The 21,274-nt window shown below is 45.7% G+C and overlaps 1 protein-coding gene across 3 annotated transcripts in view; it reads left to right on the top strand.

Moving 5' to 3' along the window:
- RSPH6A (radial spoke head 6 homolog A) overlaps positions 1–12,178 on the top strand; it is a 56,980-nt gene extending 44,802 nt beyond the window's left edge. Inside the window, exons 1-7 of one of the 3 annotated variants that reach the window (XM_077285490.1) lie at positions 635–855; positions 6,703–6,937; positions 9,201–9,659; positions 9,739–10,026; positions 10,109–10,253; positions 11,338–11,455; positions 11,884–12,178. In XM_077285490.1, coding sequence (XP_077141605.1) covers positions 755–855; positions 6,703–6,937; positions 9,201–9,659; positions 9,739–10,026; positions 10,109–10,253; positions 11,338–11,455; positions 11,884–12,118 — 1,581 coding nt within the window. In that variant the 5' untranslated portion in view covers positions 635–754 and the 3' untranslated portion in view covers positions 12,119–12,178. Of the gene's footprint in view, positions 1–634; positions 894–6,702; positions 6,938–9,200; positions 9,660–9,738; positions 10,027–10,108; positions 10,254–11,337; positions 11,456–11,883 lie in introns of those variants that run through there. The other 2 variants (XM_077285491.1, XM_077285492.1) reach the window with 2 other exon arrangements.
- Positions 12,179–21,274: the final 9,096 nt, after the last annotated feature.

The raw sequence follows: 21,274 nt of genomic DNA, 5'->3' as shown, positions 1-21,274 counted from the left end.
GAGCATCATGTGGGACCATTATACAGTATGGAGCATCATGTGTGGCCATTATACAGTATGGAGCACTGTGTGGCCATATTTTTTCTTGTTTATAATTATTGTATATGAAACAGCGTGATCAGCAGTGCTAAATGGCTGTGGTTGGGAAGTGGATATGGGTGTGACTAGTTGTGAAATGGGTGTGGTCAGAGGCATGGCCTAAAATTTGCCAAATTTTATACCTCCTTCCCTTTATCAAAAGTTGGGGGGTATGGTACCGCATTTGCCAGATCACGGCAAGTGCCGCAAATCCCATAGGGAATGAATGAGGCCGAACACAGTGTTGCTGTAAGTGATCCGTTACACGGCAAATGCAGAAAAACTGCCCGATCTGCTGCAAAAGGCGACTTTCACATCAGCGATTCTTGCCAAAGTCACTGCAGATAGTGTCATGCTCACCAAAGGGGGAGGCAGCGCTAAAAGTGCCTAGGGCAGCAGAAACTCTAAATACGGCCCTGGTGATGATATCATAAGTTATCACCACAGTGGTCTGGAATACATTTCCAACATAGTAAACTACAATTTCCAGCATGCAATGCGCACGTAGTTTGATCATGTGACCCAGAAGTATTGACAGAGCGCCTAGCAACGGTGCCTGGGATTAGCGGTTGCCCCAGCAACCAGAGACGCGGAAAGAGGGAAGTCGTGTACAGAGGCGGCTGTTCTGATACCGTCCGTTATCGGGGGTCTCTCTCTTTTGTAAGGATCGGTGAAGATGTCGGAGACCCCGGCGGAGGTCGCACCTGATCCGCGGGAGCTGCAGATTAAGAATGCCAAAGCCTATTTACTACAAGCGGGTCCGTCCGGAGTCAGCCTGTAAGTGCGGAGCCTGGTGGAGAGTATGTAAAAGACAGGTGGGCATGCTGGGATTTATGGTTCTACACATGCTGGATCATAACACAAGGGGGAGATGAAATAAAGTAAAAGAAGAGGATAGCGACCAATCAGATTGCTACTTTCTTTTTCCACTTGGTTCCTGGAAAATGAAAGCTGGAATCTGATTGGTCGCTACAGATAAGCAGTTTTGATGCTTCTCCATTGCAGAAGAGGAGCCGCTCCGGCTTATGTGGATGCAGTGAGGAGCCGCTTCGGTTATGTGGATGCAGCGAGGAGCCGCTGTGGCTTATGTGGATGCAGCGAGGAGCCGCTGTGGATTATGTGGATGAAGCGAGGAGCCTCTCCTGCTTATGTGGATGAAGCGAGGAGCCTCTCCTGCTTATGTGGATGAAGCGAGGAGTCTCTCCTGCTTATGTGGATGAAGCGAGGAGCCTCTCCGGCTTATGTGGATGAAGCGAGGAGCCGCTCCGGCTTATGTGGATGAAGCGAGGAGCCGCTTCGGCTTATGTGGATGCAGCGAGGAGCTGCTTCGGCTTATGTGGATGTAGCGAGGAGCCGCTCCGGCTTATGTGGATGCAGTGAGGAGCCGCTTCGGTTATGTGGATGCAGCGAGGAGCCGCTGTGGCTTATGTGGATGAAGCGAGGAGCCGCTGTGGCTTATGTGGATGAAGCGAGGAGCCTCTCCTGCTTATGTGGATGAAGCGAGGAGCCTCTCCGGCTTATGTGGATGAAGCGAGGAGCCTCTCCTGCTTATGTGGATGAAGCGAGGAGCCTCTCCTGCTTATGTGGATGAAGCGAGGAGCCTCTCCGGCTTATGTGGATGAAGCGAGGAGCCTCTCCTGCTTATGTGGATGAAGCGAGGAGCCTCTCCTGCTTATGTGGATGAAGCGAGGAGCCTCTCCGGCTTATGTGGATGAAGCGAGGAGCCGCTCCGGCTTATGTGGATGAAGCGAGGAGCCGCTTCGGCTTATGTGGATGCAGCGAGGAGCTGCTTCGGCTTATGTGGATGTAGCGAGGAGCCGCTCCGGCTTATGTGGATGCAGTGAGGAGCCGCTTCAGTTATGTGGATGCAGCGAGGAGCCGCTGTGGCTTATGTGGATGCAGCGAGGAGCCGCTGTGGCTTATGTGGATGAAGCGAGGAGCCTCTCCTGCTTATGTGGATGAAGCGAGGAGCCTCTCCTGCTTATGTGGATGAAGCGAGGAGCCTCTCCGGCTTATGTGGATGAAGCGAGGAGCCGCTCCGGCTTATGTGGATGTAGCGAGGAGCCGCTTCGGCTTATGTGGATGCAGCGAGGAGCTGCTTCGGCTTATGTGGATGTAGCGAGGAGCCGCTCCGGCTTATGTGGATGCAGTGAGGAGCCGCTTCGGTTATGTGGATGCAGCGAGGAGCCGCTGTGGCTTATGTGGATGCAGTGAGGAGCCGCTGTGGCTTATGTGGATGCAGCGAGGAGCCGCTGTGGCTTATGTGGATGAAGCGAGGAGCCTCTCCTGCTTATGTGGATGAAGCGAGGAGCCTCTCCTGCTTATGTGGATGAAGCGAGGAGCCTCTCTGGCTTATGTGGATGAAGCGAGGAGCCGCTCCGGCTTATGTGGATGTAGCGAGGAGCCGCTTCGGCTTATGTGGATGCAGCGAGGAGCTGCTTCGGCTTATGTGGATGTAGCGAGGAGCCGCTCCGGCTTATGTGGATGTAGCGAGGAGCCGCTTCGGCTTATGTGGATGAAGCGAGGAGCCGCTTCGGCTTATGTGGATGCAGCGAGGAGCTGCTCCGGCTTATGTGGATGCAGCGAGGAGCCTCTCCGGCTTATGTGGATGAAGCGAGGAGCCGCTCCGGCTTATTTGCGTGCAGTGAGGAGCCGCTCCGACTTATGTGGATGCAATGAGGAGCCGCTCCGGCTTATGTGGATGCAGCGAGGAGCCTCTCCGGCTTATGTGGATGAAGCGAGGAGCCGCTCCTGCTTATGTGCATGCAGCGAGGAGCCGCCTCGGCTTATGTGGATGCAATGAGGAGCCGCTCCGGCTTATGTGGATGCAGCGAGGAGCCTCTCCAGCTTATGTGGATGAAGCGAGGAGCCGCTCCTGCTTATGTGGATGAAGCGAGGAGCCGCTCCGGCTTGTGTGGATGCAGTGAGGAGCCACTCCTGCTTATGTGGATGCAGCGAGGAGCCTCTCCGGCTTATGTGGATGAAGCGAGGAGCCTCTCCTTCTTATGTGGATGAAGCGAGGAGCCTCTCCTGCTTATGTGGATGAAGCGAGGAGCCTCTCCGGCTTATGTGGATGAAGCGAGGAGCCGCTCCGGCTTATGTGGATGTAGCGAGGAGCCGCTTCGGCTTATGTGGATGCAGCGAGGAGCTGCTCCGGCTTATGTGGATGCAGCGAGGAGCCTCTCCGGCTTATGTGGATGAAGCGAGGAGCCGCTCCGGCTTATTTGCGTGCAGTGAGGAGCCGCTCCGGCTTATGTGGATGCAATGAGGAGCCGCTCCGGCTTATGTGGATGCAGCGAGGAGCCTCTCCGGCTTATGTGGATGAAGCGAGGAGCCGCTCCTGCTTATGTGCATGCAGCGAGGAGCCGCCTCAGCTTATGTGGATGCAATGAGGAGCCGCTCCGGCTTATGTGGATGCAGCGAGGAGCCTCTCCAGCTTATGTGGATGAAGCGAGGAGCCGCTCCTGCTTATGTGGATGAAGCGAGGAGCCGCTCCGGCTTGTGTGGATGCAGTGAGGAGCCACTCCTGCTTATGTGGATGCAGCGAGGAGCCTCTCCGGCTTATATGGATGAAGCGAGGAGCCGCTCCTGCTTATGTGGATGAAGCGAGGAGCCACCTCGGCTTATGTGGATGCAATGAGGAGCCGCTCCGGCTAATTTGGATGCAGTGAGGAGCCGCTGTGGCTTATGTGCATGCAGTGAGGAGCCGCTCCGGCTTGTGTGGATGCAGTGAGGAGCCACTCCTGCTTATGTGGATGCAGCGAGGAGCCTCTCCGGCTTATGTGGATGCAGCGAGGAGCCTCTCCGGCTTATGTGGATGAAGCGAGGAGCCGCTCCTGCTTATGTGGATGCAATGAGGAGCCGCTCCGGGTAATTTGGATGCAGTGAGGAGCCGCTGTGGATTATGTGCATGCAGTGAGGAGCCGCTCCGGCTTGTGTGGATGCACGAGGAGCCGCTCCGGCTTATGTGCATGCAGTGAGGAGCCGCTCCGGCTTGTGTGGATGCAGCGAGGAGCCTCTCCGGCTTATGTGGATGAAGCGAGGAGCCTCTCGGGCTTATGTGGATGAAGCGAGGAGCCGCTCCTGCTTATGTGGATGCAGTGAGGAGCTGCCTCGGCTTATGTGGATGCAGTGAGGAGCCGCTCTGGCTTATGTGGATGCAGTGAGGAGCCGCTCCGGCTTTTGTGGATGCAGCGAGGAGCCGCTCCTGCTTATGTGGATGCAGTGAGGAGCCGCCTCGGCTTATGTGGATGCAGTGTTCTAGTCGTGTTCTGCCTGGGAACATGTATAACAAGCGTGGGAAAATATTCTGAAAAGTTCCCAGGCTCGAGTTCATATGAGTTCATCCAGCAGAGGGCGCATCACCGCGACTCGAGGTAGCTACAGTACATTCCCCTGCATTCCATTCATTCACCAAGTTTTACAGACAGGAGCACAGCTGCATTAGCAGAGCACCTGGGTGTAAAATCATTTAACCCCTTCAGATGGATTTACAGCGTGGGACAAGACTGAACGACGGAAGGTATGGAATATTGTTGTTTGTTTTGTTTAACTTTATTTCAGGTGACAAGGGGCTTCAGGTGGATTAAGAGTATAAGGCTACTTTCACACTAGCGTCGGGAAAGGCCCGTCGCTGTGCGTCGGGCCGACGTTCCCGACGCTAGCGTGGTCTCCGCCGCACAACGGGGGCAGCGGATGTATTTTTCCAACGCATCCGCTGCCCCATTGTGAGGTGCGGGGAAGTGCGGGGAGGTGGGGGCGGAGTTCCAGCCGCGCATGCGCGGTCGGAAAAAGCGGACCGTCGCGAGCAAAAAACGTTACATGTAAGGTTTTTTTCTCCCGATGGTCCGCTAACACACGCCCAAGCGTCACAAAACGGACGCGACGTTTGGCAATGCGTCGCAAATGCGTCGCTAATGCGTCGCTAATGTTAGTCTATGACGAAAAAACGTATCCAGCAAGAACTTTTGCTGGATGCGTATTTTCGGCAAAACGACGCATTTGCGACGTATTGCAGTTAACGCTAGTGTGAAAGTAGCCTAATAAAATATTAAAACACCCTGTGTCTTTATTTCATTAAAATACTTTTTAATAATGTGTGTGTGTTTTATTAACCATTTCGTACTATTGGATTAATAATGGATAGGTGTCATAATTGACACCTCTCCATTATTAATCTGGCTTAATGTCACCTTACAATAGCAAGGTGACACTAAGGCTACTTTCACACTGGCGTTAACTGCATTCCGTCACAATGCGTCGTTTTGCCGAAAAAACGCATCCTGCTAAAGTGCTTGCAGGATGCGTTTTTTCTGCATTGACTAACATTAGCGACGCATTTGCGACGCAATGACACACGTCGCAACCGTTGTGCGACGGTTGCGCCGTGCTGTGGCGGACCGTCGGGAGCAAAAAACGTTACATGTAACGTTTTTTGCTCCCGACAGTCCGCTTTTTCCGACCGTGCATGCGCGGCCGGAATTCCGCCCCCACCTCCCCGCACTTCCCCGCACCTCACAATGGGGCAGCGGATGCGCTGGAAAAATGCATCCGCTGCCCCCGTTGTGCGGCGGAGACAACGCTAGCGTCGGGAACCTCGGCCCGACGCACTGCGACGGGCCGAGCCCGACGCTAGTGTGAAAGTAGCCTAACCCTTCATTACCGCATATCCCTCTGCTACAGGAGAGTGGGAAGAGAGAGGCTAAGTGCCAGAATAGGCGCATCTTCCAGATGTGCCTTTTCTGGGGTGGCTGGGGGCAGATGTGTGTAGCCAGGGGGGGGGGCAATAACCATGGTCCCTCTATAGGCTATTAATATCTGCCCTTAGTCACTGGCTTTTTCACTCTGGCGGAGAAAATTGCGCGGGAGTCCACGCCATTTTTTTCTGCGATTTAACCCTTTAATTTAATAGCTAGAGCCCCCAAATTTGACACCAAGACATTTGTTACATTAGTAAAGAGGAATTTGTAATAAAAGAAGGGATATGAGATGGTTTACTGTATGTAAACCATGTCTCATATCCTGTCGGGTTTGTGAAGGAGAGAGGAAAAGCCGGCAATTGAATTACCGACTATTCTGCTATCTAGCGCTGAATTAAATATAAATTTATATATATATATGTGTCTCACTGACATATATATATATATATATATATATGTATATATATATATACACCTATTCTATGTGTAGACATTTATTCTGCCTATTCTATTCTATTCTGTCAGTGTGATTTTACTGTACACCGCACTGAATTACCGGCTTTTCTAGAGAACACCGCTGCGTATTTCTCGCAAGTCACACTGCTGGTCCATGTGTAATCCGTAATTTTCTCGCCCCCATAGACTTTCATTGGCGGATTTTTTGCGCAATACGCTGACAAACGCAGCATGCTGCGATTTTCTACGGCCGTACAAGACCGTATAATACGGATCCGTAAAATACGGCAGATAGGAGCTGGGCCATAGAGAATCATTGTACCATATGCAATCCGTATTTTCTGCACCTCTCATACATCCGTAAAACACGCCAGTGTGACGCCGGCCTTATAGGGACTAAAGAGCATCAGAGTAATATATGTATAATATCTTACTATAGCAATATGTGACCCGCGTGTTTTTCCCGCAGATATGAACACCTCTCAGCCCTTCTGTCCCGGATCCTGTCGGAGCGCCCCCCTAATGCCCTGGAGACCCTGGAGCAGATGAGTGCAGAACTGCATTGGTCAAGACTGAACAGAGGACTGGAGTCGCTGCGGCCCCTGACGGAAGAGCCCCCCTCGTTTAATAAGGCAGAATCTCTGCGTGCGCTGTTCTCTCGTGGCGGAGGAGAACCTGACGAGACTGAAGGAGATGGGGAAATGGTGAGCGGATGTTAGAGAAGGAACATCAGCGCTGTCATCACAGCAGAGCTAAGGCTACGTTCACATTTGCGTTGTGCGCCGCAGCGTCGTCGCCGCAACAAAACGCATGCGTCGTGCGGCCCTATCTTTAACATTGGGGCCGCATGGCGCTGCATGTACATGCGTTGTCATGCGTTTTGGTGCGTTGTACGCCGCATGCAGCGTTAGGGCGCACCTGTCAGGGCGCGGCAAACGCAACATGTTGCATTTTTTGGGCGGCGCAGACTTTTTAAAAAACGCATGCGTCGTGTTTGCGTCGTCGATGCGCCTTTTTTCCCATTGACTTGTATTGACAACGCAGACGACGCAAGTACTTGCGTCGTGGTGCGTTGTACGACGCATGCGTTTTTCAATAAAAAATGCAAAACATTGTCTAGACTTGGGGGGGATGAAGAATGACTCAATGCAAAAAAAACGCATGCGGCGCAAAACGCTGCATTTTTTTTGTTCAAAACGCAACTGCGTTTTTGTTTGCGTTGTGCGTTGCGGCGACGACGCTGCGGCGCACAACGCAAATGTGAACGTAGCCTTAGTTTGTTGTTAGGGTCACATTGTCGCCCTCCTCCTAAACAACAAATTCGTCTTCCGCTCTAAAATACACAGTGCAACTTATCCACCATGTCCATTCATGTAGGTGGGCGTCCTGTAATATCACATTTCCCCTGTAGTGGTCGCTCTAGGGCAGAATGGTAAATCACTGTCCTGCTGCTGATTGCTGCTGATTGATTGCTGCTGATTGATTGCTGCTGATTGATTGCTGCATTTCAGCTGCACTTCCCATGGTCTCACCAGCACCAGCGGGTTCTCACTAGGTGTCCAGACAAAACATTTCCTTTAACTCCTTCCTGACATATGACATACTGGTACGTCCAGTATGGGATCCCTGTGAATGAAGCGCGCTTAGAACCTGAGCCCTTTTTAGGGCACAGTCAGACGGTTTTATTACTCGCGCGAACTGGCAGCTGCATAGAAATACATTCTGTCACGCTCAGGTCAGGAGAGCCGACGGCCAGTCCAAGGATTGCGATGCGATCCTTGCGCGAGTAATACTACCGCCTGTCTGTGCCATTATACACGGCAGATGCCTGTTCTGTTACGGCTGACATTCCCCTCTTGGGCTATGTTTTTCATTTTTGTTTTTGCTCTACTTCTTCCAAGAGCCATCTTTTTTTATTTTTCCAGCCATATAGCCGTATAAGGGCTTGTTTTTTGCGGGACAAGTTGTACTCTTGAATGACACCATTCAATCTGCCATATTGTGCACTTTCAAGGATACTGCAGGAAAGAAAAGCACAATAGGGCCTTATCCGACGGAGATTTTGAGATAAACAATGAGATTGCACTCACCTAGTGTTTCCCAGATTAAAGCATAAAAACTCATCAGAGTTTAACAGCTGCCGCAGATCCACTGGTCAAACTGGTGACCGACTCAGGATATTCAATTTAGGAATTTTTGTGGATATCATTTGTGCTGCTGTAGAAATGAATGTCCAGGCGCATTGGAGATAAAGATGATAGTTTTATACCCAACGCATTTTAAAGTCACTAGTACTTCTTCCTCAGGAGATGATATATAGCATAAAACCTGCTGACAGATTCCCTTTAAATGCCATTGTAAGCGATTGACAGCGGCATTTAACTGGTTAGATACACTTGATGGCATCTAGTGCAGGGAAAAATGTGGGCTCAGCGTGTGAGCCTGCAGCAAAGGCAGGGACACAGCCGATGACATAAATATACGTCATCGGTCGTGAGGGGGTTAAATTAAAAAAAAAAACTATACAAGTTTGATATCACCGTAAGCATATTGCCCTCCGAGAATTAAGTTACCAGGTCATTTCACACAATGAATGCTGTGAAAACAAAACCAAGATATCATTGTCGGTATCGTAGGTGTGTGAAGGGGGGGGGAGGATCACCATTCCTCCACACTTGTATTTTTTCCCATATTTTAGTACATTATATGGTAAAAAAACAAGCCCTCATGTCGATTGAAAAATAAAAATGTATGGCTCTTGGAAGAAGGGGAGGAAGTACCAAAAGCGCAAATAACAGAAAAATGGTTCTTCCTGTAGGGGTTAATGGATATTTGCAGCATCTTTTGGCAGGTCCCTAACATGCACCACGACTACTTTACTGTACACTGTCCGCTTCTTGCATTCTGCATGTTCCTGGTAATGTCACCCCAGATTTCTAAAACATGCCTCTTCATTTCCATTCGCAGACAGAGTCGCCCCTGCCTAACCTGTACGACCTCGCTCATCTGCTCCAACAAGGAGGGGTGAGCCTAGGGCGAGATGAGACCGTCCGGATAGCCCTTGCCATGAAACGACTCACTGACAACCGTCCACTCCAGTATTGCCGCTTCTGGGGCAAGATCTTAGGCACCGGGGGTAGTTACTTAGTGGCAGAGGTGCAGTTTTGTGAAGGTGAAGATGAAGAGGCAGAAGACAATGTGGAAGAAGAAGAGAAGGCAACAGCAGAGGAGGAGGAAGATGAGGAGGAGAAAGAAGAGGCGGAAGACTTGCCCCCTAAATCTACGTACCGTCCTCCCCCTGTGGTGCCACGTGAGGACAATGGCGCGGGAGCCAATAAGTACGTGTACTTTGTATGTACTGAAGCTGGGGCAGAATGGATCCGACTTCCACCTGTGACGCCGGCACAGATCACAATCGCACGACAGGTATCTGATCATATTCACATGTTGTGGTTTTCAGTTTTGTCCTCGTCTGTGTCTCACATTCATCATTCGTTGGAAACAGATCCGGCGCCTCTTCACTGGAAGTCTCGATGCCCCAGTCATCACCTATCCACCATTTCCGGGGAGCGAAGCTAACCTTCTGCGTACACAGATCGCTCGGATCTCTGCAGGAACCCATGTCAGTCCCTTGGGCTACTATCAGTTTGGAGAAGAGGAAGGTGAAGAAGAGGAGGAAGGGGGAACAAGGGACACCTATGAGGAGAACCCAGAATTTGAGGGCATTCCGGTGCCAGACCTGGTGGAGAGCTTGTCTAGTTGGGTTCATCATGTTCAGCATATCCTCCCACAGGTGAGAAGACTGTCATCCATGATACCGCATAGCTATAAGGTCTACCTTTGTGTCGTCTTTACATTTATTTCTTCCCTTTCAGGGCCGATGTGTTTGGCTGAATACGGCGGTGAAATCCGAGGAAGAGTTAGAAGAAGAAGAAGGAGAGGAGGAGGAGAAGGAGGATGAAGAGGAACCAGAACCTGAAGTAGGGCCTCCACTGCTAACCCCGCTCTCAGAAGATGCAGGTACCAGAACTTCATATAACATTGAATACAATCCTAATCAATGTGTCGTCATACCTGAACCCCGGTAACATCTGCGTATAACTATAGCACTAAGAGTGGATGAAAAAATCACCTAAACCCATGGTCCATACACATTCACAATTCTATGCCTGGGCTACGAGAATCCTTCATTGGAGCATAGGAGAAAATAAGTGGCAAGGGGCTCAGTATGTAGAAGACCTTCTGTGTAACAGATGACATGTAAGTGTCAGAGATAATAAAGGTCATGGCTCACAAATAGGTCGCAGTCAGACGGCCGTATAAATCGGACCGTAGTGACTGGCTGGCGGCTCTCCCGACCCGAGCATGACAGCTTCATGTATTTCTATGCAGCTGTCACACTTGGGTTTGGAGAGATGCTGGCCAGTCTGTGCACGGCGATCCGATCTCGCTCCGATTTATACGGCCGTCTAACTGCGCCCTCAGGGTAGATTCCGATTTCTCCACATCAGTCAGATTATTCCGATCAGAGTCTGATCAGAGTGGCATCAGTTTTTCTTGGACATAGAGATAAAAAAGTCTCTCCCCTTCCTCCATTCTGTCACTCCATGAAAATGAAATCCGAGTGAGGTCCGATGTTTTTCACTGACCCGTAGACACTTGGATGAAGATGGGAGAAGTCTCTACCATTTTGCACGGATTGATCATTCTGTGATAATTCATGGACTGATGACTGACGTGTGAATAAGGCCTTAGTTTTAGGTTTGGATGGTGCGGTAACTTTGGTAGAGTTAAAGACAGGTTTTTGACCAATCACAATTGCCGTCACATGACTAATTCCGAGCACAATTGGCTGTGAAACGAAGCAGCCAAATTACAGACTGATCTCGTCAGTCACAAGTAGCCTTTAATACCTCTAGGTGTTTTTTTTGCAATGATCACATCTTGGCACACGACAGGCCGCTCCGTTACCCCATGGACAGTCTTTAGTTGCAGTGGGGCGTGACACTTGTTGCCATCTAACCCTCAGCCTCACCTGCTTATTACATCGTTTTCCTCCACATATATAAGAATGTGTTACATGTATTCCCTTCTTTTTCCCCAGAGATCAACAATACACCTCCATGGACGGCATACGTCTCCTCCACGCACATCCCGCAGTACGCGCTGGCCGTTCTGCGCTCTAACCTGTGGCCCGGAGCCTACACCATTTCTAGCCCCAAGTACGTATTTGAACTGAAGTGAGTGCATTGTCACCCACCGGACCCCCATTGCTCCTCTGTACTGCTGCTGTTTATACCCATGGTTTATTTTGTGACAAGTGGCAACCGGTCGACCCCTGCAGCCACACTTCATGCTCCATATGAGCCAGAAGAAAAAGCTAGGAGTCCATTTTCGCTGCTGCCGATTAGGTAGCTGCTGATTGGTTGCATTGGTAACTGATGCCACCCTGCCAGTAGAGAAAGCCAGGCCAAAAACACTGGGAACAGTATGAAGGTGCCACAGGGGTCCAATAAGCAAGTATGTATTTTTTCTTTAATTTTAGGAGAACTATTGGACTCTTTTTAAGCTAATAAAATGTAGTGAGGTTACTATTCATTTGTTGCATTTTTCACTGTCACGTTTCATCCTGATTTTGGTTAATTCCCAGGAAGTTTGAAAACATCTACTTTGGGTGGGGCATGAAGTACAGCCCTGAAGGATACAGCCCCCCCGCACCGCCTCCACCCCAACTAGAGTATCCAAGTGGGCCAGAAATTAGCGAGGGAGTGGACCCCACAGTCGAGGAGGAACAGGCTCTGAAGGCTGCACAGGAAGAGGCGGCAGCTGCTGCGGAGGAGGCAGAGGAGGAGGAAGAGGAGGAAGATGAAGAGGACGACGATTGAGAAATGAATCTATTTGTATTTCTTTCAGTTGCGTAGATTAAAGGTCTTATTTTGACTGTATCTTGTTGTTCCCGGGGTGATATACATTACATATTGGGACAATATTCCCCTACATTGTATGTAAATATGTATCATGTTCTGACCAGGAGCTACAGCCTGTGATATACACCAGAGCTACATTCACAATTCTGCTGGTTATTATTGGAAACTGTCAGCAAGCTTGTGGACAAATACACCCAAAGCAGTTGATTTGAGCTCTCCTTATATAGGGGTGATTTACTTTCGCCTATGTTAGATTACTGTATTTCTGTAAATAAGCTCAAAGGAGAACACAAATCGCCATAGCAAACTTTGTCCGGACATCAGATTTACATCAGCAGCAAATGATTGGAGATTTCACCTCTGAAGACAGCAGAATTATGAGTGCAGCTCTAGAAATTCTACAAGCCTCCAGCTATTATTTCCATTTATTATTGAACCGTGCAGAAAATGGATACAAGTCCTTTTTTCTTTTCTATAGCCCTATAGAGGGAATCTATTGCCAGGTTTTGTAGGAGCAGAGACCCTGATTCCAGCGATGTGTCACTTACTAGACTGCTTGCTATACTTTGATAAAATTACTTTTTTATCAGCAGACGATTATCACTAGAGGACTAGTAAACCTGCTGCCATGTAGTCCTCCATATTCCTCAGCGCTGTATAACCTCACCCCCACCACTGACCGGTAGCTTTCTGCCTATGCACAGTGTAGAAGGAAAGCTGCTAATCAGTGATGTGAGCGGGGTTATACAGAGCTCGATCGCTTTTTTGAATATATATTTTTAAAAACTTTTTTTTTTTACATTATTCAGTCCCTCCATGGAATTTTAGCCTGTGATCATCTGATTGCTTATTATATATACTGCAAGCAGAGAACTGCTAGATCTGCAGCAGAGAAAACAGATATCAAAACTACAGCAAGCAGCCCAGTAAGTGACACATCACTGGTATCAGGGTCTCTGTTATGCCGATCTCAGGTGGGCAAGTAAAAACCTGGTTATGGATTCTCTTTAAGGACCAGAGAATGTTTAGTTTTTTTTCTAATTTTCTTCCAAAAGCCATAACTATTTCATTTTTCCATCATTAGAGGTGTACGAGGGTCTGTTTTTTTTGCGGGATGAGTTTAAGGATTTAAGGTTTTTTGTCGAGGTCAGACCCATTATGTCGTTAGTAATCATGCATGGATTTTTTTTATATTTAAGTGATGAAAAAACATTCAGAATATTTAAAAAAAAAAAGTTTCTATTTGTGTCACCATTTTCCGACACCCGTAACGTTTTTATTTTTCTGCTGATGGGGCTTGTGGAGAGTGAGGGCTTGTTTTTTTTTCGATGTGAGCTGACATTTTTATTGATACTGATTTTGTATACATATTATGCTTTTGATGCTTCTTATTACATTTTTTAGGGAGTTGAGGGTGCGTTTTTATTTTTAATTAATTCTATATTTTGATAAATTGGACTCTGGCCCTGGCTTTTAGGAACAGCCAAGTTTGGAGGGAGCTGAGCTCTGGACCCCTTTCCAGGGTTTTAATTCATGTCCTAATGCGGGAAGAGAATAGTTTTGAGTATAGCATTCTTCCTATCTATTCAGGGCAACGGGGTGCACCCACCAATGCATTTGAATGCAATTAATATTTTTGGCCAGTAGGTGGTGCTGTTGCACTATGTTGAGGTGAGATATCCAGGGCATGTGATGTACAGAATACAGAGGGGCCAAATTTTAGGCTATGGTCACACTATCAGTATTTGTAAGCCAAAACCAAGAGTGGAACAATCAGAGGAAAAGTATAATAGAAACACGTCACCACTTCTGTATTTATCACCCACTCCTGGTTTTGGCTAACAAATAATGATGTCAAATACTGAACGTGTGAACATGGCCTCAAGCAGATTTTGGCTTCTGCATGTTTTTGTTTATAGCATTTGGGCCATATAGACACCTGAGTAGGGTGCAACTGCTGCCTATGACTCTCCTTCCTCTGCCTCCTATAAATACAATCCAATTTTTCTTTCACAATAGGTAAAACACGCATTTATATTGGAAAAAGTTTAGCTATAATTTTTTTTTTTAAATCTCTAATGAGGTAAAAGAGGTGAAAAATAATCAGAAAAACTATAGATAAATGGATTTGTAAATTTTGTGATTATGGGCAAAAAGACAAGGTCAAACACAACAAATCTGCCTATGCCAGGGCAGATCTATTTGTTCATGTCGACTCTACAGTTGCAATCAAAATAATTCACCCCCCCCATTGACAATTAGGTTTATTAGCAACATATGCAAACTTTCGGCTGTTCATAATAAACCAATGTAAATAGCTCAACGCATCTAATATAACAAGTGGTTTCTCCAAATTCAGCTCAAAATGACACTTTTACTGACTATTGAAATGTTTGAGTTACTCACCTTTTAATAACAAGCGTCTCTAGTACTTAGCAGAGCCCCTCTGGCTGTTATGACCTGCTACTTCTCTGGCTGTTATGACCTGCTACTTCTCTGGCTGTTATGACCTGCTGCTAAGATTATACCTAGTCAGACGCCAGCTTCTGGCAGCGTTCCTGGGGAACCTTAGCTCATTTCTCATGTGCAATGGCTTCCAGTTCACTAATATTCTTGGGTTTTCAAGAGAGAGTAGACCATAAACATAGGGGAAGAAATAATTGCTTTGTACAAGCAATGAAAATTATACAAAAAAGATGCAAGTGTGTTGAATGTTCCTAGAGATACAGTTGGAAGCAAAGTTCACAAGCTCAAAGTTATAGGAACACCTGGACGTGGCAGGAAGCTGTCACTGGCTGCCACCAGAGTCAAGGGTTCTAAACCCTTAAGTGACTGCAAAAGAAATTTTAGTTTGTACAGTAAGGTGCATACTAATTGCTAAAGGTCTCCATGCACAATATCCAAGACGAAAAAGCATAAGCCATAAGTCAGCTGCATTGTGCTCAAAACCATAAAAAGATATGGACTGAGGAAATATGCCTGGAATTGTTGGGGCCTATAAATCGGCTTTATGCCTGTAGGAGGAAGAATAAAGCATATGCTGAAAAAAACACTCAGCCTATAGTAAAGCATAGCAGTGGCTTGATGTTTCTTAAAAGTGAATCATGGCTTTGGCTTGGTGATGGTCTATCATGAAGCTTGGCAAAAGCTTGAAGGTGGCTCAGTATTGTTTAAGGCAAAGCATAGAAGAGGCTTGGTGATGCCTACAGTGAAGTATGGTGGTAGCTCAGTAATGCCTACAGTGAAGCATGATGGTGGCTCAGTGATGCTATGAAGCTGCTTTTCTTGCTCTGTCACTGGAAACGCCCAATGTATAAAGAGCAAGATGGATTCATTCAAGTATCAGGAAATCCTAGGCGACAACATAATGGCTTCTGTAAGAGCTGAAGCTTGGGCGTCATTGGACTTTCCAACTGGATAATGATTCCAAGAATACAAAGTCCACAAAGGCTTGGTTTGGGAAGAAGTCCTGGAAGATTCTGGTGTAGCCGTCACAATCAACTGACAAGAACCCCTTAGAAAATCTGTGGTGATATTTGAAGAAGGGGGTTGCAGAAAACGCAAGAATATTAGTGGATTGGAAACCATTGTCCATGAAGAATGGGCTAATACTTCGAAGAAACCCTGCTAGAAGCTTCCCTCTAGCTATACGTCATGTTAGTAGCAGGTCATAACAGCCAGAGGGGCTTTAATAAGTACTAAAGAAGCTTGACATGAAGGGGTAAATAAAAATAAAACTGCAGTAGTCAGTAAAAGTGGCATTTTGCTTTGTTATGTTGGTTGTATTGAGCTATTTACATTGTTCTTTTATTGGTTTATTACGTTTGTAAATTTAGCTAGTAAACCAAATTTGCAATGAAGGGTTTAAAGGGGTTCTCCACCTCTCGAACATCCCCTTCTCAATCTGAGTGTTTCCCCCGTTAAAATAAAAACATCTATACTCACCTCCTTTGCCGATGCTGTTCCAGCTGTGTCGGCACTCGCTGTCCCGGGACTCAAAGTGAGGTTGTGACGTCAGGCGAGCATTGCGCCCAATCAGCGCTGACCTCACTGACCCCGCCTTCAAATGTATAGAAGTCAGAAAGCAACTGCAGCCCTGGCTTCCTGTTGATGTTCGATACGTCCAAAGGCGGTTACAATGAAGCCAGCACTGATTATTTACAGGGCTCGTGTGATGTCACAACCTCACATAAGCCCCAGGATAGCGAGTGCTGACACCGCTGGAACAGTGCCGGCAGTGGACGTGAGTATAGGTGTGTTTATTATACCATGGACAAACACTCAGAATGAGAAGCTTTTGTCCGAGTTGTGGACAACCCCTTTAATAATTGATATTACAACTGTATAAGGTGTAGAACACCCCTTTCATACAGTAATTATACCGGTAGCTCAAAGAGACCCCCTGCTTTTCACATGTGGAAGTGCAACACTCCCAGTCCATGCTTAAAGTCTCCTAAACTTTATGGAGGGCAAAAAATGGAGGACACACTTGAGAAACATTATATTTTTCACTTTATTCACCAGACAAATTCACACAATATATATATAAATACAAACATCTAAGAGAAACTCTCGCACATTGATCCTTACTTACTATACACACAAATGTTCGCTTCCTTCCAATTATATACAGTCATATATACACTATGCATATTTACAAACCCTGGGTAGTAGCAAAACATAAATAAAATATATTACATCTGAATTTCCTATATATCTATATATATCTATATATAAACAGGTATATATACATTTATATAGATATAAAAAAATAAAACACTCTTGTGTGCATAGCGATCACCAAACATGGCAACGATTCATTAATATGTAAACTAAATTCTCAGGGATCAGGTTTGGTGATTTGCAACGTGGGTCGTACATTCACAGGTACAATACATGTCAGCATGCAGTGAGGAAACTCCGAATGCTTTTCTGAGTAAGCAAAGATGACAGTCAAGGAAAAAAATACAGTGCATTAATTAAAAAATTCAAAATGAATGAAGATGTTACATCATAGCCATGTCCCCAAGCTCCATTTACTAACTTGTGCTTTCAGTCTTAAAGGGGAGGGAGGGGGTATCTCCAGTATTTGTATAATGGCCCAGATCCCCAACTTCGTAACTCTCATTCCTATAATTTCCATAGACAGCGACAGTGCGCTATATATTGTTCTCAGATTTAAAAAAAAACACTAGGATTGCTATATAACCTCTCTTATTTGTCTGATCAACATCAGAAAGTGCTTATGTTTTCAAAATCCACATCAATAATCACTTTTAAATACTTTTTCAAATGGATTTTGAAGCAGTTCCGCATTAAAATCTATGTCAGAAATAATGCTGTGTAAGCATATCTCATACATGGGACGTAATGGTAGTAGTGTTTTTTGGCACATATCTGTTGCAATAATCTTTATTAAAAAAAAAGTATCAAAAGCTGTAATAAAAGCAGATGCATAAACATGCATTTTCCCACAATATATGCATGGTAATGCAACAAAGTATTGACACAAGCATGATGCTTCCACCACCATGTTTGACAGTGGGGATACTCTTTTCAGAATGATGTGCAGTGTTAGTTTTCCGTCACCCACAGTGTTTTGCATTTATCCCAAAAAGTTCTACTTTGGTGTCATTTGACCAGAGCACCTTCTTCGACATGCCATGTAGAGGACACAGCTAGTATATGGAAGAAAGAACTCTGGTCAGATGAGACTAAAGTAGAATCCCCACCGTCCAACGTGGTGGCAGCATCATTCTATGGAGATGCTCTTCTTCAACAGGTACAGGGAACCTGGTCAGATACATTTACGTTTGTGGGTGCAACATGGAAAAGTTCACAGGGTATGAATGCTTTTTCAAGGCACTGTATATACATAAATATACTTTTTCCTTGGTTATTGGATATGTGGCCTCATACATAAAACAGGTAAAAATGAAGTTTACATTGGGGCTGCTATTGTCGATAGATGTTCCTTGGTTGCTACGCTGCAGTTAAGAGTCCCATATACACTTTGCCTGGATATGACTGGAAAGAAAAAGAAACACCTTGTGGAATCTGGGCCTCTTGCCACCGCTCATTCTATTTAAAAGTTCTCTGGAACGAGCTAAACTAACCTCTGGTCCTTGTAATGAATCCATGAGTAGGACAGATTACTGGGAATCAGCCAGAAACCCAGCCCTCAACCTCATTGTGAGGTGTATTAAAGTGTTCATCTGGACCAGCAGCCATGAAATCTTACTAATAGGAACACTAATATTTATTTATATGCTGAGGTGACCACCCCTCCATGATCACACCCTTCCAAGTCACCTGAGGGGGTTCCCAAAAAGAGAAGAGACCTCCTTGAAGAGTCAGCAAATCTCACAAAAAAGTTTGGAAAACGGTGCAAATTTTGTTAATGAAAATCAATTGCAAAAATTATTTTTAGCCCTAAATATATGTTTAACTAAAAAAGTAATCAAAAGTGGGCCACCTTTGAGGAGAATTTTTTTTTTTTACTGAATGGGGCTCTAAAAATAATTTTGGAAAAATTTTGGGTGGTCCAGCTGCCAGATACTGACCAATATATCTATTATATGATGAACTGACCAAATCGATAACAGCCCTCCTCACCTATCATGTGGCGTTTATAATACTGGGAGTGGAACTCTTAGGTTCCCCCAAGGCACCGGGAATAGGGATGGGCGGTTACCTCTTCAAAACTACATCTACGCCCATGTTGAAATATTGTCGTTGGCACCCTTACTCAGATACACAAACATAACCCAGTAATTACTAACTCACTTTCAAAGTGATCTATCCTGGGCTCAGTTAATGAGTCGATTAAAAAAGGAGCCTTTTATGGAGGCCACAAATGGAGCCAAAAAACAATGCCTCCTTGATGAAATGGGTCATGTTTGCTTGTCCGCATTCATGGCTGTCAAAGCGAGTCCTATAAATAGGTAATGATGATAATTACCAATAAAGCGCCATTGCCAGCCGAAACTAATAAGACTAGATTGGGCCTAGAGGGGCTCAGACTGGGTTTTGCATCAGTACTTTCTTCTACAACTGATGAGATCGGACAATGAGCAACAGGATGTCATTTTGTACATGGCCGATCCACTGGTATTAAGGGTGTATTCACACATTACTTTTTTTTTGCAATGTGAATATGCCATATGGTTTTGAGCATGCAGTGTATATCTGCTGTGAACTCAAGAAATGGTTCCAGAGGTGGGACGGGCACCAATCAAGTGGTGAGATCGGGGCTCGTTTTGGTGGGGTTGAACCAGATGACCCAGGAGGTCCCTTCTAACTCTACCATTCTATGATTTACTGTGTGTTCAGTTCTTCGGTAACCCCATAGTCTCTACAGGAGATGGCAAGCATGGCCGCCTCTCCATTGGGCTTTCAGAAGCAGAACCCACATCTATATATCCTTCTATGCCATGAATATGTCTGACATGGGGGATTTCATTTTAATACATCAACATATTGACTATAGGAGGAGATATATGAATTTAGTTCAAATAGGAACATGTCTAGGGTGTGCTTGGTTACTGAAGATTCCCTCCATTATTCCATCAGATATATTCAACCTTACCATGTCCAGCTATCATAGTATACCATATATGAAATGGAGGGATTACTTCTTTTAAGACATAGAAAGTTCGCAATTCATTCCTAGACATGGCAGATTGGTGGAAATGATGCTTTACTCAGAAACGGTGCTCTATAAGGCGTATGGTCACAATGCGGTACTATGTGTTGTCTATCTGTGCGTAAGTATTTCCATGTGCGTCTGTGCTAAGACTGTGACAGTGAAATCAATCACACGTCATGCAATTCTGCAGATAAAGATAATCGCGTTATCACAGACTATTAATATCAACTACAACTCCCATCTGTCGGGCAGCCTTATCAAAGTCCATCCCTGTTTCCCACAAACTTCCCTACTGGTTTACATATAACACGTAACTTATGGTCTTTCGCCTTCCATCAAGATTCAGAAACGTTCATACAGTTACTTCCTACTTCCTGTAGTGGGAGGGGCCTAAAACAAGTCTGTGCTGCACAGAGAGGGAGTCCCCTATATAGCAGGAGGAAGTTTGTATGACCATGTTAGCTAAAGCATGTTTACACAGATAGAAAAACTGTAATGAGTCCATAGAAGAAAGAATAGATGTTTTTAGAGGTCAGTATTACTTATTTAAGCTCATCACTACAGTGGGGTTAAACTCTGAAATTAGTTGGGCTGCCTGCAGGTACTTTGTGAACAGGTATTATTCCTTAATTTAGTATACACAAATGCAGTCAGTTTGGGGCATCCTCTAGTACAGACATAATAAAGGGCCCTCAAGGTCCAGCAGAAGTCAGCCCTAATTGAAGCTTTCCACTAGGGTCTACTTCTTAGACCAGATTCACACATCCGTATGTCCCAGTCCATGATTCACAGAGGGGCTGCGGATCTCCTGACCCCAACTCAGAAGCCTAATGATACTGTTAAGTCTGGGTCAGGAGACCCGTGACCAGTCCATGCACCGTGGTCCGTACTCGGTCTACAACACACGGATGAGCCGATTCATGATTCTAATTGAGGAACAAAAAAAGAAAAAAATAGACTTGAATCTCTCATTACTATATTTTTTAAAAGTTCTTTTTTGGGGGGCACTTTTTAAACACTAAATACTCTTAGAATGAATATCCTTTTTAGGGTATGTTCACACTATGTTTTTTCTTGCAGGCAGTCAAAAACAAGGAGTTGTTCAAACAGTTGGAAACGCTGATTTTTTAAATTTTATTATTATTTTTATTATTATTTTTTTTTTAGCATTTATTGGCATTTTTCTTCACACTACCTCTCACCTCCACACTGAAATCTTTTATCCAAAAGCTTTTTTACTAACAGGTTTTTTTTACTGTTTAGTGATGCGTTTCATTAATATTTTCTGAGGCATTTCCTATAAATATTTTGGGTTTTGTTTTTTAATGAAGGCTTTTTGGGTATATTTAGGCTGCTTTTTCGGGGGTGATTTTCTCACATTTATTTAAATCCATTTGGCAATGAATAAAATGCTAGCACTTTTTTAAGGATAAAGTGCATACAAAATGCTCAAAAAGACAAACAGC

Source organism: Ranitomeya variabilis, chromosome 2, assembly GCF_051348905.1.
Source record: "Ranitomeya variabilis isolate aRanVar5 chromosome 2, aRanVar5.hap1, whole genome shotgun sequence".
Classification (NCBI taxonomy): Eukaryota; Metazoa; Chordata; class Amphibia; order Anura; family Dendrobatidae; genus Ranitomeya; species Ranitomeya variabilis.
This window is presented reverse-complemented; position numbering and strand designations above follow the sequence as displayed.